General features: G+C 34.5%; 2 protein-coding genes across 2 annotated transcripts in view; both read left to right on the forward strand.

Moving 5' to 3' along the window:
- Window positions 1-138: 138 nt before the first annotated feature.
- LOC126768418 (vitamin K-dependent gamma-carboxylase) lies at window positions 139-8869 on the forward strand. Its single transcript, XM_050486446.1, has 9 exons — window positions 139-163; window positions 267-431; window positions 856-1011; window positions 1304-1469; window positions 4811-4996; window positions 6479-6642; window positions 7000-7448; window positions 7902-8400; window positions 8505-8869. Exons 1-9 carry the CDS (start codon window positions 139-141, stop codon window positions 8867-8869), a joined length of 2175 nt encoding a protein of 724 aa, XP_050342403.1.
- A 4150-nt stretch (window positions 8870-13019) lies between these two features.
- The window catches only part of LOC126768695 (elongation of very long chain fatty acids protein 6), a 38565-nt gene continuing 35065 nt past the window's right edge, over window positions 13020-16519 (forward strand). The window contains exon 1 of the mRNA XM_050486959.1: window positions 13020-13594. Within this exon, the coding sequence (XP_050342916.1) occupies window positions 13404-13594 (191 nt within the window). The 5' untranslated portion in view covers window positions 13020-13403. The remainder of the gene's footprint in view (window positions 13595-16519) is intronic.

Here is a 16519-nt window from a genome sequence, read left to right on the forward strand (position 1 = left end):
TCATTTCCATAGTCTCATTTGTGTTCATACATAATTGCTATGACAAATTAATTTTGAGCTTAATGTTCGAAATAAATGTCATAGTATATCCACCCTATATCATCACAGTCTTCGTTTTGTCTTCAGAGCAGATAAACCATGTACAAAAAGTTGTTAGTCCCTTGTAAGTAGAAAGTTATATGGAAACTTAACTTACTTTTGCAAGTATTTTACAAGTATTCTTTAGTATTTACAAGTATTCTTTAACAAATTTTGGTAAAACGCAGGTGGACAAATAAGGACATGGGCCGAATCCTTATACACAAGCTTAGATGGAAAATTTCAAGAACAGTTCGATTTACATTTGAAAGAAATTACTGTTAAAAAACTTTCTGATTACTTACACAAGCCCGTGGACTCTTCGAGTTTAGCGGTCACAAGGATTTTATTTGGTAAATTAAATACTTTTATAATATAATAAACGCAATCATTAACTATATATAATTATTATTATAATGTTTTTATATTGATACGGTGATACGGTAGAATAATTTACAAGAATATAGTTTAAGTCTTGTAAATTATACAAACGTATCACCTTGCATTTGTAATCATAATGTATTCATTTTGATATCGAACCATTTTTCAATCGGTCAGGGTGTTTTTGTCAAAACAAATATCAAATATTTGTTTTCAAAACACGAGTACAGAATTACTAGTAGATTTTATAAGTCTAACTGTATATCTTAGAATAGACAATAAAATACACATATAATATATTTTATTAAATATTTCAAGCTATCTGCTACAGCTCTATCAATTCAGTTATAATGACCATATTTTTAAGTATTAGTAAATGAAATAATAAACTTGCAGGTCTTGCGATGTTATTCGATATCCCAGATGAGCGAGGAGGTGCTGTAATGGAAAAACGTTGGGGCGATCCGATGATATGTCATTTTCCTCTCGTTCCTATCGTGAAGGCTATTCCGATGCCTTTTATGACATTAGTCTACGCAGCACTTTGGCTCGGTATTTTCTGCAAATTTAAACCACCCATTTTTTGGTTACGGCTTTTTTTAAATCTGTACTTGTTAAGACAAGCTTGACCGAAAGTTTACAAGCTGCTTTGAATTTAAAAAAAAAAACACAGATTTTGTATAGTATTTTAATCCTATCATCATCTCAGACCACCATTAAGTTATAGCGAATTGAACTATTGCGGACTGCAACTAGAGATCGGATTTACGTATTTGTGTTCTATCTTCGCCTTATGATTCTTTTTTTTATTATATATTAACACATTCAAAAAATATCTTTTCAGGAGCTTTAGGCATAACTTTAGGATACAAGTATCGTTTGAGTGCATCAGTATTCACTTTATGCTACTGGTATTTATTTCTGATTGAAAAGAGCTACTGGAATAATCACAGTTACTTATTCGGCATTGTCGCCTTGCTGCTCGCCACGACTGAGGCCAACTGCTATTGGTAATGTAATTAAATGTTTACATATTTGCCGTGAATCACAATTACCTATGTGAGAATATAAATTGTAAATGAGTCTTGTTAGTTTTTTTGTTGTTTATTTCGCGTGTGTCGGTGAATTGCGTTTAACGAATATTGTTTATGCTGGCATTGTCAGTTTAAATACTATTTTATGTTTATTTTATTTTATCAATATAATATAAACAATTAATATAATTGTTCATAACACTGCAGTAATGGTTCCTTAAAATAATAGCAATTAGTTCTCATTTAAAATTCATCAAGGAAAATTAAGGATTAAAATTATTGATGAAAATATATACAAATATAGTCTTATAACATTATATAGTCACAGTTGATTTCCATTTGCACTAATAACTGTTTTATTAGGTTTATATATAATTAAGGTTGAAATTTTTTAATTAAAATTGTTCTTCTTTCTGTGCTTTTTTATCTTCGCTCATTATTATTACTATCAATGAATTTATTTATTAAAATTAGTATTTACGGTTGCATATTTTTTTGGTATGTAATAAACAAAACTTTGGTACATACATTATAGTTTTGCGAGTGTTAGTCAAAAGAGCACTCAGACTTATAAGTAGTTTAAACAACTAACTTCAGAAATATTTATAAAAAAACACATTAAAAACATACCTTAAGTATGTTTTTATTACGTTACTCATGTCCATAATGAAACTATATACACTGGCCGCCAAAAAAATCGACCCACCCGTATTTTTTTACTTACAAAGTTGTTATCTTAACTATGCGACGACCTAGGTGGATTGTTTTACTTATGGGACATACATTTAACATTTTATTACCCACTTGATATTGATTTGGAGGAGTTGTAAGTGTTATTGAGGATATTTAGAATATTTTTAAAGTATTGATAAGAAAACGTTACTTTGTGCACAAAGTGCTTGGTTAGTTTATTTCCAGTTCTTAACGCGGAGTCATCTCGGTTCGATGTTTATTATTGATTAAGTGTATGAAACTTTGTTGAAACAATAATTTTAATAAGTTTAAACATAAAAAATGGATACTACTGAAGCAGAAGCTGCTCAAGTCGTAGCTCTTATTCATGAGGGGTTAAGTCAGCGAAATGTGGCTAGAACACTAAAATTAAGTCGTTCAGCGGTGCGAAGAGTGTACAAACGCTACTTGGAGACTGGGGAGTATCGCCGGAGACCAGGATCTGGCAGGGGGCGTGTCACGAACCCGACCGATGACCGTTTTATTGGTTTGACGTTTTTAAGAAACCGACATCTTTCGGCTGTTGACGTTCAAGGTATACTCCGAGAAAGTCGTGGAGTATCTGTGAGTGAAAATACTGTAAGAAGAAGACTTCGAGAGCAATACTTAACCCCTCACAAGCCAGCAACAGGACCAAAACTCACAGCATCCCATCGACAAGCAAGACTACAATTTGCTAGGCAGCACGTCGATTGGACACTGGACCAATGGGAGACAGTATTGTTCAGTGATGAAAGCCGAATGTCTCTAGTAGGCTCTGATGGACGACGTAACGTCATGCGAAGGCCAGGAGAACGCTACTCTCAGTGTTGCATTCGAGAAACAGTCCGATTTGGTGGAGGCTCTACAATGTTTTGGGGAGGTATTTCTTTGACGGGACGCACAGAGCTGGTTTTTTTCCGTAATCGTGCTGTTAATGCTGAAACTTACATAACGGACATTCTGGAGCCTCATGTGATGCCTTACGCTGGATATATTGGGGATAATTTCCAACTTATGCACGACAACGCACGACCTCACGTCGCTAGAATTGTTAAAGACTATCTCAGGGAAGTCGAAATTCCAGTTATGCAGTGGCCAGCCAATTGTCCGGACTTAAACCCGATAGAGCACCTCTGGGACCAGCTAAAACGTACGGTTCGAGCACGAAATCCAATTCCAGAAACCCTGAATCAACTGGAAGCTGCCCTAACTGAAGAATGGCAACGGACCCCACAGGAAGACATTAAAAAGCTAATCAGGTCACTTAATAGGCGTATGCAGGCAGTGATTAGGTCAAGAGGAGGAAACACTCCCTATTAAAGTAAGATTTAGGCACCCAAATTTAAAAACAAACGGCATAATCGTTTTGTACACAAAAAAATAAAATTGCGTAAAATTTTGTGTTTTCGTGTTTTGTCACATATTTACCTAAAAACCTATTTTTTGCGCACTATTTCTGTTTTTGTACAATCCTACAATTGCATTTTTTCATTATCAATCTTAAAAATATAAATATGTGGTAGTTTAAAACCATACGATAGCTTTTTTACAAAAAATGTAGGTGGGTCGATTTTTTTGGAGGCCAGTGTACATTATCGCGATGTACATTTGTTTCTGTCTATTTTTTAATGTTTACACATTTAAATAAACAAGTACTAGGTATGTAATGTACCTACGAGGCAAGCGTAAAGGGCACTCGTAATGTATTATGTAATCATTTATTTATTTAAAAATAGTATGAACAACATCCTGACAATACCTTGACGTATTAAAGTTTGTTGATTGAATCATTTATCATTATTAAATATGACGATGAAATATTGCAAATTTATTTAAACAAAACACGCTACTTATGATTATGATCATTTATAATATTTTATTGTCTACAATTTATAATAACGTCCATATACTATTCTTCATTTATCTGTTCTATATTTATGCATAGGGAAGTTAAGCTTTTCTTGAACATATATTTAATAATGAAACTTTTTATGGAAATATATATAATTTTGCAAGTAACTAACGAAGTAGGTACTAGATACTCTAAATAAATATTTTAAGACAGATATGACTTTACGGAGAATACCAAAATAGCATGAAAAACCTAATAACAATACGAATGACGAATTTAAAAGCTGATTAAACAAAATAACTCTTCAAATTTGAATTAATGAAGAATTGTTCTTCTTGAATCTATAGTTAAACATTTAATATGGTAATTATTCTATTTTTTATTTCTACTTGTTATTTAAAGGTTTCTTTCTTGTCCAATCGAATGGAGTCTCGGTAAAAAGCTATTATAATAACTACAGACTCTAAAAATATTTATATTATTTATCGTAGATATAATTAGCTATTTAAAATCATTGAAATAACAAGACGTTTTTTTTATGAATTAATAGCAGACGAGTATAGGAAGACAGACAAGCAAACGATGGCCTTTTGTAAGGTGGTCATCAATGCGACATCAACAATGAGAACCAAGATATTTTGTAGCGGTAGAATTACTGCCTGGAGTGGGGTACCACTTAATTAGACGAGATTTCACACAGCCACTACCACTAATACGAAAAGAATGAAAATAATAAAATATTATATTTTAGGTCGTTAGACTCGCACATGGATATCTCTCGGGTGAAGCAAACAGTGCCATATTGGAATTACTTTATTCTGAAATACCAGTTTTTCATTTTATACTTTATGGCGGGCATGAAGAAAGGCACGGCGGAATGGTTGACTGGGTATTCCGTGCAGAATCTTAGTGAGCACTGGGTATTTAGCCCCTTCAAGTAAGTAAAAAGTTTAAAATTATCGGTTAAAAAGAGATTATCAATATATTTAAGAATATATATATATATATATATATATATATATATATATATATATATATATTTAATATATATTTAATTGAAAAAAAAACATTAACTTATAAAATAAAATACTAACCTAAACCTTGAAGACCTACAAATTTATACATAGGCTTTTAAATTGTAAGTCTTTTGGTGTATTTTTTATTACAAAATTACCTACTATTTGTTTTTTTCAATTGTAGAAATCCTGAGCATTGAAATTTCGTAGAGACATATTAATTATTTTTACTTTCTATTTTCTATTTAAGTCGAGATGGCCCAGTGGTAAGAACGCGTGAATCTTAACCGATGAACGTGGGTTCAAACCCGGGCAAGCACCTCTGAATTTACATGTGCTTAATTTCTGTTTATAATTCATCTCGTGCTTTTCGGTGAAGGAAAACATCGTGAGGAAACCTGCATGTGTCTAATTTCATCGAAATTCTGCCACATGTGTATTCTACCAACCCGCACTGGAGCAGCGTGGTGGAATAAGCTCCAAACCTTCTCCTCAAAAAAGGGAGAGGAGGCCTTAGCCCAGCAGTGGGACATTTACAGGCTGTTACTGTACTGTACTTTCTATTTAATATTAACCCTTTCATAAAATTTACTCGAGGATTTGCAGTACAGATAAAACCTTATTTCCTAATTTTGCTTGATTTCAAAAATTTAGCAAACGTAGATGGTTTCTAACGCCTTAAAACAGGTCGTATGTTGCTTGTATTTCATATACTAGTAACAAATACGACGCGATAATATTTATTAATATTAATAATAATCTATCAACCACTTACAAATACTTATGAAACAAGATTATATTAAATAAAATGCTAGGAATGTAAATACTACCAAAAAGAACCGGCAAGATATTAAATAGTTTTCACCAATTAAATAACATAGGTATAATATGCTTATACCTAAATTGCAATCTAAATATATCCGTCTAAATTTTATCAATGCACTTATATCATCTTCCGTATGAAAAATCTGATTCCGTCACTTGATGGGTTTTAGTTACACGTCAAAGTATCCAAATAAAACAAATATTTGCGTTGACCACTTGATCCGCTCAGTAGCATTGCACTCTTACGCATCCTTACTTGAGTTTTTTGCGGATTAAGTCCACATATGGGTGACGTACCTATTTATCATATTTACTTTGACTTGACATCATATTTGAGTATTTTTAACGTTAAATTAACAAATATAATAAACATGTCATTTACACATATTGTAAGTGTGTGTAGACATGTTTATTATATTTTCGAAAATACAAAAGAATTTTTAACAAAGCGATTTCGCTTCACAAAAACGCTAAGCGAAGTGGCGTCATGTTGAGTAGGCAAAATTAACGTTTCCGTTAAGTAGTCAAAAATGGTCATATGTTTTTGTGCAAAGTAATAATATTATGTAATTTTTCAGATTATTTCTTACCGTCCCTCAAACCGACTATCTAATAGTACATTGGTTCGTTTTCGCTTTCGACATAAGCGTGGCGATCTGGATGATGTGGTCTCGAACTCGTCATGTAGCTATGGTCTTCTGCGCTCTCTTCCACCTAATGAACAGCAGGCTCTTTAGAATAGGTATCTGTCCTAGAACATTTGTTTTGTTACAGATAATGTAGATAAGATATATTCATAGCATAGATAAATGTACGTAGGTATTCAATTTACTGTCCTGGGTTCCCTAACATAAAACGATATTTTTTTTTTATTTCAATTGTTATTTGTATGACAGACAAATCTATCATCTATGTATATTCTATACTATCTTTTAATGATGTATCTTTCCATGCAGCTTAAATCTGAATAATTTAATATTCAGAGATAACCGTTTTTTTTAGAAACAATCCCTTAAATCATTTGATAAACTTCTATTTGAAGTAAGCAATAACTTTATTATATACATACTTTACCATACCACACAAAATTAAATTTTAGGCATGTTTCCGTGGGTGTGTTTAGCAACGATGCCGTTGTTTTATTCGTTTGACTGGCCAAAAACTATTATGTGCTATGCGGAAAAACCTTTATCGAAAGTAAAAGGAGGAATTTGTAAATATCTGCACAAGTTCAAACTTCATACAACAACCGGTCGTAAAAGTAATGCTACTGCTGAGATAACAAAAGATTATGATAATAAACAGGAACATATTGATGATAAAATCAATGAACTGAATGTCGATGATTTAGAAGAAAAATTAGGTAATGAAAAAATACCTGCTAAAGATGAAAAAGTTTTCAAAGACAATGAAATATCCGATGTTAAAAACGACTTGGCCAATACATCTGAAGAAGATGGTAATCGGCGGAAATATATTACATTTGTATTTGTAGTATTACATGTGCTGTCTCAAGCATTCCTGCCATATTCGCATTTTATCACAAAGGTTAGTTTTATTAATTAATTACGAAATAGATGAGCTTTTAATATTTATAGTTAACAAAAATCTCAACACATTTTACTTTTAAAAGTATAATTACACTATGACGGCATAACATTAAATAGTTTATGAATACAAAATCATAAATAATTTATAAAAAAATATATAAAACAGATAGGAGCGCAACACTTATTATTGTTATTTAACTATAATACAATACACGAGACCTTTATAAGGTGGGTTAATATATTCTCAACACAAAAAACAAATAAGTATGTATAACGTCATTTATAGAAATACAACTTGAAACGGTATTAAATCAAAGTTACGTCGACTTATTGTCAAATATCGTCTACATATGTAATAAAAACTGTAAATTAATGAAATAATATTTATATATTGTTAACTTTTGAACTACTACAATAAACTACATACAATGACAACTTTTACGTTCTTCAGGGTTATAACAATTGGACGAATGGGCTATACGGTTATTCTTGGGATATGATGGTCCATACATGGGAAATTGAATCAGTTATTGTCAAAGTCGTGGATAATGAAAACAAAGAAGAGTTTTATGTTGACCCTTACATTTACTCCCCTAACGACAGATGGACAAGACATGGTGATATGGTATACCAATATGCCAGGTGTTTGAAAGACAATTTATTAAAGCAATTCGTCCGAAACGAAGATTCAAGTCGTAGGAAGGTTATTTCTAAAAATATTTCGATTTATGTCGATGTTTGGTGTTCGATGAATGGCAGATTCACGCAACGCATGTTTGATTCTAAAACGGATTTGTTGAATATATCTTGGTCTCCATTTGAGCCGATATCATACCTCATGCCGCTACTCGATGAAGCATTACCTTGGAGAAGTCTATTATATGAAATTAAGGAAGGCGTCCATACATGGAACAACTACAGTGATGTGACGTTTATTGCTGATTTTCCGGGTAATCTTGTTCAATATTGTATCACACATTAATAGTGACTTTAGCGGTTTTAAGCTGACATCATGAAATTCATAATTACTTACATTAGGAATTTATTTTTACAGATTATTATCAAGAAAAGTTTATTCCAATCGAGCTAACGAATGTTACGATGACTATATTAAAAGGAATGGTGTCATTTGAACCCGAAGTAAAAAAGTTTTCACAAGGACAATCTTTTAAGCTAGACAAAGGAAACCGTGTCAAGCTGGATCCTGGAACGTTCCATAGAGTTCTAACTATCGGGACCGAACCAGCATTTTATATGTATACGTTTGCTAATAGATCAGAATCAAACTTTAAAGATTCAGCGTCTAATCCGAAACTGCCTGTCGGGCATGAATTGATGAGACGCTTTAATAATATGATTAAATTTGCAAACATTGTCATCTCAAACATATACCTTATGTTTTTTCAACGGTGTCAATAAATTTTAAGTCTTACTTTTAAGTTTTAATGTAGTTTATCTATTTAATGCATAATTAATTATTTTATTTATGGAATTATAATAAATTTTTAGTCATCATTGTTGCTTGGGTTTTTAATTAATGTCTACTAACCTATGCTTTTGTTTACAACAAAAAAGGTTGATAAATATTATTGCTAACGTCATGCATATTTATTTATATTTCAACGCAAAGTTACGATTTACCAACTAAACGAGTTACCAACTAAAACACGAAGGCTACGCTTGTGTAGAAAGCTGGCAATCCAGGTGCATAGCTGAGCAGGCAGACCATATGCCGGCAGCTTGGAGAGAAAACTTCTGTGCCAGACCCTGTCGAAAGCCTTGGAGATATCGAGGCTGACAGCCAACGATTCTCCATGCTTGTCGATAGCTTTACCCCAGAGGTGTGTTACGTACGCTAGAGATCACCTGTGGACCGTTTTGGTCGAAACCCGTACTGACGATCATTAATTAGACAGTGATCTTCTAGGTAATGGATCAGTTGGTTGTTTAAAATCCGTTCCATCACCTTACAAAGTACTGAGGTGATAGCTATTGGCCGATAATTTGCCGGATCAGACCGATCCCCTTTTTTGGGAACCGCTTGCACATTAGCTCTTCTCCAAGCCTCCGGCACACTTCCCGAAGAGAGAGAAAGTTGGAACAGGCGCGTTAACACAGGAGACAGCTCCGCTGCGCACTTCTTCAGCACTATGGCTGGTATTCCATCGGGACCGCTAGCTTTCCGTACATCAAGTGATTGCAGCTCCGCACGCACATCACGTTGCCTGATTTTAATGTCAGGCATCGTATGGCCACATGCAGGTATTGTAGGTGGCAGTGCACTACAATCATCGATGACGGAATTGTCGGCAAAGAGTTTAGCCAGGAGATCAGCTTGCTCTTGCGGACTGTGAGCTAGCGATCCGTCCGGATTTCTGAGCGGTGGCAGCGAAGGTTGGCAGAAATTGTTTTGCACAGACTTGGTCAGACGCCAGAAGCTACGGGAGCCCCTAGGATGCGAAACAAGGTCATGACCAATCTGTACAATGCGCTGTGCATCCGCTCTCGTGTATGCCTTTCTACAGGACTTGGAATTTTTATTATAGTTTGCTTTCAGTAAGTCAATGTTAGATGCCCCGCTAATACAGCTGTTGATCCACTTGCGATATGCCGCCTGCTTAGATGATACAGCATCGGCACATTCACGAGTGAACCAACGGTTACGCGTACTCCTAATGACGAGATCTGAGCTAGGAATGTAGTATTCCATTCCCAGCATGATCTCGCCAGCAACAGCAGCGGCACTAGCTGTCGGGTCATTCCCACTGAAGCAACGTTCCTTCCAAGGGACCGACGCATAGTAATCGCGCATACCATCCCAATCCGCCGACTTATAGTGCCAAACGCGACGTTTGCATACCGCTAGTGGCGGCAGCTTGGCCTGTGGCACTCTGGTAGAAATAAGGCTGTGATCCGAAGAGCCAAGAGGAGCCTGAACCACAACCTGATATTCCACCGGGTGAGAAGTCAGCAGAAGGTACAGTAGAGAAGGTGCTTGCCCATCAATGTCTGGGATCCTGGTGGGCTGATCAACCAGTTGGGTCAAGTCATGTGTGAGAGCAAAAGCATAAGCAGTCCTTCCAGCATGGTCAGTTTTGAGGGATTTCAACCAGGATTCGTGGTGAGCATTAAATTCCCCAAAAACACCAATTCCGCGTTAGGAAATTGCTCTTGCGCAGCATCTGCCACCCGACTAAGATGGTCAAATAATCGGCTTGTCTCCAAGTCACCATTGTGGGATCTGTAGAGGCACACGTAGACTCGGCTCTGACGAACCAGGTCCACACGTACCGCCAACATGGAGAAGGAGGGGTCCTCCAAGCAGCGCAGTCGGTGACAGCAAACATCCGTCCTGACGAACAAGCATACTCCGGCTTTCGCTTTGAAGGATTCTTCAAGCGTGTAGCCGGGATAATTAAGGTAGCTGGTATCGGCAGGACGGAGTATTTGTGTCTCCGTGAGAAACAACATTGCTGGCCGTGCTGTCTCGAGATGGTGGTGGACAGCGTTGAGGTTAGTGTGGAGTCCTCGGATGTTAGAGAACTCGACCTCAAACAGCGAGGGTATGGTGGGGGTGTGCACCGCTGTACGACCGTTATTTCTGTTTTGTTGCGCCATTTGGGAAAAATGAAATGGAAAAGGGACGTGAAGCGAGCGATGTATTGCCACGATAGGGATGGGCAAAGTGTGGAGGCGTGTTTCCCCAAGTGGTTGCCAAAAGGAAAAATACACTGACCCGCCGGACGGAAGGGCCCCCGAACCCCCTGGAAGTGGCCGCCGGGACCCCACCTACCGGTCACCAACCGGCACGACGGTCCACCCCGAGATTATGCGTGGCCTGGTGGGGCAGCCTCACGAGCTGGTTAGGCACGCTCGGGCCCCTGTACTATGCCACGGGCGGCCAGCGGAACAGCCGTTTCTTCGGGTCTCCCTAACCGGCAGGTCAATACAGTTTCCCCCGGCATTGGTTCAACAGCCGTCTCCAATTATACCAACACCCATCGCGGCAATACTCGCTCGGGCTCTGGCTGTACGCTGGCTGACCTCGAAACGCGGCTGCAAGCCACTTCACGAGTTTTTCACCATGCGTACGGTGGTAACAAGCCAGGCGGATGTTAGCATCCTACCACCAGATGAGCAGATGGTCGCTCAGATATCCCTTAGTCGCCTCTTACGACACCCATGGGAAAGAGAGGGGCAGTGAAATGTATTCTTTCTCCGTCACTGCACGGATAAGACCTACTCTGCTTCTTTTGCATTTTAATGATATGTGCATATTAGTATCATTCAATGTTGGCAAACAACAGCACTGTAGACGCCTTATATACCGGCAGCGCTATTACTTGTCGGGAACACGTCGATCAGTATAAACTTGTGTCTGAAATAACAAGTGTTTTTTAACCAAAGTCTGAGATTGGGCCAACCAAACTTGGTACAACTCAACCCCAATACGACACAGGTTAGCGCGATGACTTCTAAATCCTGCCTCGCACAGCCACTATTTGGAACCATATTACCCGGCGACTTTTCCGAGTTGTTAAGCCTAAGCTTACGCATTCCTTTAAGGCCGACAACGCACCTGCAAGCACTTCGGTGTTGCAGGTGTCCTTGGACCGTGGTAATCACTTTCCATCAGGAGAGCCTTCTACTTGTTTGCCCCCTGTGCTTGTTTTACAAAAAAAAGTTTCTTCCAGTAACAGTTTATTTCCTTAAAAGTAGGCTCCGCACATCCCTATGTGACCAATGCCATAATATGTTTGCATCCTTCACATTCGAGATAGTTAATTTTATTTGCACTTTCATCAGAAACATATTTACAATAATATGCAGTGGCTCTATATCGTAACTATCGCACCCCGAACTGTGCACGTAAAATTAAAATGTAGGAAATGTATATTATATTCCATATCGATATTATCATCTATCGAAAGCGGAAAGCTCTAGTATCGACTTGAAGAATACAGACTTATTGCCGATCACAGCTATAAGCAATCTGCATTAACAAAATATTAAAATAAACAATAATAATAAGCTAGTGAGCTTATAATATATTTCGCATGATTTGTGAAAGAATCCGCAATCATAAGATCGACTTTCGGTAGATTATTTGTTAGTCTATGTGAAAATACTGCTCTTAGTAGTATTAAGTGAAAGAACGTATTTAGGGCGTCAAATTACAAAAAGGGATAAAATAAATGCGAAATTATCAACGCGCGTATCGTAAAAGAGTCGCAATAGCGATTGGGTGAAGTGACATCGCAGTCAAAACTCGGACGGAGCAGAAATTATACGAGAGCGCCCAAATTGATTTGCTTATAAAAAAAAAATTTACATGATATAATCATAATTTTTTCACACATGTTATTATAATCATTTAAAGGTTATTTTAGTACAAAAATACCATTTTTTTTAATTTATATCTTCCTAATTTTATAGCTTGTTTTGAAACGTACTGTGAATCTGTCAAAATGATAAAATTTACTTCTTGACAGTTGGTACTTATTATTAAATTGGTAGTGTGGCCGGTGGCGCGATTGGTTGGCAGACATTCACGACTGTTCACGACCGACAGACTAGATCACTGAACATTGGAATAGTGTCATGTGTGGCGTGACTATGGCAAGAAGTGAATGCTGACTTCATTCATCGTTTCGTCTTGGCGCTGTGACGAGTGAACTAAGTTCGGGCTGGGGCCGACGCCTCGTCACTGCGAATATATAATCAACGTTTTAACATTCCGGTACCATAACTAGAGTTAGTGTCTCGATGGCGATACGCCTTACCACCCCCAGGAAATATTGACATTTTAGCTATCTGTGATATAACAACATCTAAGTATCTTGTTAAAAATTTTGAGGTTAAACCTTTACCGGTAATATCAGTGGAGGATTTAAAAAATATCTAGACTGCAAAATTTTAACTCGTGTGATTTATTTACGGACCATAACACAACATGGAATCATCAATGAGTTATAACTTGGACATCACGCCAAATTATTCATACATTTTCGAATTTGAGAACGAGTTTATTCACCAAAATTCCAGGAAATGGATGACTGAGAATTGGACTGTGGCTTTCTATTATGTTGGGGTCTACATGGCGTTTATTTTCGGGGGTCAATATTACATGCAAAATCGTCCCAGGTATGTGTTTTTCAAATCCTTTATAAAAAAAAACTGATTTGATTTGTTTAATCGTTACTAACCTTTTCGATTTGGAATGGAATCAAATTACTAGAAAAATTTGACATATTATTTATAATATTTTAAAAGTGCTTAATAGGACTTCTGCTTTTTAGATGGCATTTATTAAAAAAGAAAATCTAATACCAATTACTATAAAATAATTTGAATTGATATTTTGAATATTTTGCTCAAATGTGTATCAATGTTTTATATTACATACACAATTAATAAAAATACTCTAGTAACATTGTTATTTTCTAAAAATAATGTAACAGCTTATCCCTCAAACTGTTCTTTTAAACAAAATATTTATGATTCACTGACCATACTTGGACTTTACTTTCACTTAAAGGTGTAAGCTACAGTTTACTTACTAATAAGAAGTGGTATTATTATTTAACTTAATAGTGAAAAGAATATTATTCAACATTATTTCTACAACTAGCAAATTCAATGAAAATATATTCAACAACTTTCTGAATGAATTAAAGTAATTTTAACTTGTGGTTATGCTTCCTATCTCTATCGACATAGTAAATAAAACTTATTTGCAGAGTTAATTTTTTTTAATGTCAAAATAATTATCACGGTATTTTTTTAAAACATAACTTATTTAACATTAATGGTTAAATATGACATTAATTATTTAAAAGTAAACCTATATAAAAAATAAAATTATCTGTGTTAGTTATTTTACTAATTGACTGGCCGATTATGTATAGATATTCTGAATTGGCATATAATATATTTTATGCTTGTATTTTTGTATAAAAACTAGGAAATCCCAAATTCTTTTCGTTCACAGTATTTAAATTTTTAACTAGAAAATAAATTTATCTATTATATCTATTAAAACAAAATTATGAAAATTGTATATCCTTTAATGCTCTAATAATGTTGGGTCCTGTAAGAAATTATTTGACAATATTATTTTACAAATTAATTTTTTTCCCTGATGAGTCAATAATAACTATTGATGTAAGTATATTAATCAATTGAAAAATTTGTTTTAAGTAATCTTTAATATGTTTTTTTGACACATTATTTTATAAGAATAATTAAGCTAAACCTACGAGCTTGGAATGTATATCCTATTAAGAAAAACCAACAAGGTACTCCATAGTGCCTTTATGGAGATTAATATTACATTATCTCTTTATTTACAAATTTATGAATCTAATTATCATTTGTACATATTAATATTGTTTATTATAGATAAAACTATATATATATTTACTGGTGGTAGGGCTTTGTGCAAGCTCGTCTGGGTAGGTACCACCCACTCATCAGATATTCTACCGCAAAACAGCAATACTTGATATTGTTGTGTTCCGGTTTGAAGGGTGAGTGAGCCAGTGTAATTACAGGCACAAGGGACATAAAATCTTAGTTCCCAAGGTTGGTGGCGCATTGGCTATAAGCGATGGTTGACATTTCTTACAATGCCAATGTCTAAGGGCGTTTGGTGACCACTTACCATCAGGTGGCCCATATGCTCGTCCACCTTCCTATTCTATAAAAAAAAAAAAAACCTTTTTTTATAAATTTTAAAAGTATTTTTTATAATTTAAAAGTAAAATATTTTTAATAATGTAAACCAATCACCCTTACAATTCATTTTAGTTTTTTATTTAATCGTCAGACGTCAAGAGACATTTAGTTTTAATTAAATAAACAGATCTGAAAGAATATTTTTGATATGTTAAATTATGATAATAATATAATAAATTTGATATTTTAAATTATGATAATAAAATAATCTTTACATTGTGTAAAATAAAACACAATTAAACAATGCAAAAAGTATTGTAAAATAACAAAATATCATAATTATTCAACAAAATATATAAATTAGCCATTTTTTTTTTAATACTTACAAGGTTAAATTAACTATGCTGTAAGGTTAATAGTGTGACAACATATAGCAATAATAGTAGACTTTGTAACAATTGATTTAGAAAATATGTGTAATTTTTCTTACTTTACTTTATGATATTTCTAGACCAATCCACAAAAATGTTATAATAATATGTAACACAAAAAACACTCCATAATTTTTTTGGAACAACAATTTTATATTAAGATTTCAAGTTCAAAAGTTTTTTATAATGTAAATTTTTAAAAGTAAAACATTTTCGTATCGTTTTTGCGTTCAATAATATTTTTATTATATGTAATGTATTACTTCGTATTGTTTGTTTAATGACAATAAATTTAAATTTTAAATAAGTAATTAATAATTATCCATAATTATTATGCATCGAGCATAATGATTTTAATATTTTTAATAATACAAAAATAATAATATATATGGCAATAAAAACACGCGTCACAACAACCTGTTTTAATATTTTCTCACAAATACATGAACATACAAAACAATATAAGTAAATATTGGTAAGAGAACATTTTAATGGATTGATTTAACAAAAAAAAGTTTTAGTTCTGATGAAGAGTGTATAGGGTCAAAGTGATCTGCAGCAGATCTGCATTGTTATATAACCTTGCTCGGATGCAATCTTTCTAGCCTGTTTTTAAATACCAGTACGAGTCTCTTCGTAACCTTGTATGTGCTCATGTTTCGAACTATATTTATCTACGCATTTGACTTCAGTTTTTAAATCTATCTCATCTGATTTTGAACTTCGACAATATTTGTTGTACCTATAAATATTTTACTCATCATTCGCATTGGTAATGTAATTGTTTAATTTTATAATGTACCTTAATGTTTTACATTGTTTTAATTATACTAATACAGTGTATACATTTAGTCATTATATAAAGATTTATACATCCCATAAAGAGGATCTTCCAATCCTTTGGCCGTACGCTGCCAGCTTGGCCGCTAGTAATTACTAATTACGAGTGCGGAGATTGTCC

The sequence above is a fragment of the Nymphalis io genome, chromosome 5 (genome assembly GCF_905147045.1).
Source record: "Nymphalis io chromosome 5, ilAglIoxx1.1, whole genome shotgun sequence".
Taxonomy (NCBI): Eukaryota; Metazoa; Arthropoda; class Insecta; order Lepidoptera; family Nymphalidae; genus Nymphalis; species Nymphalis io.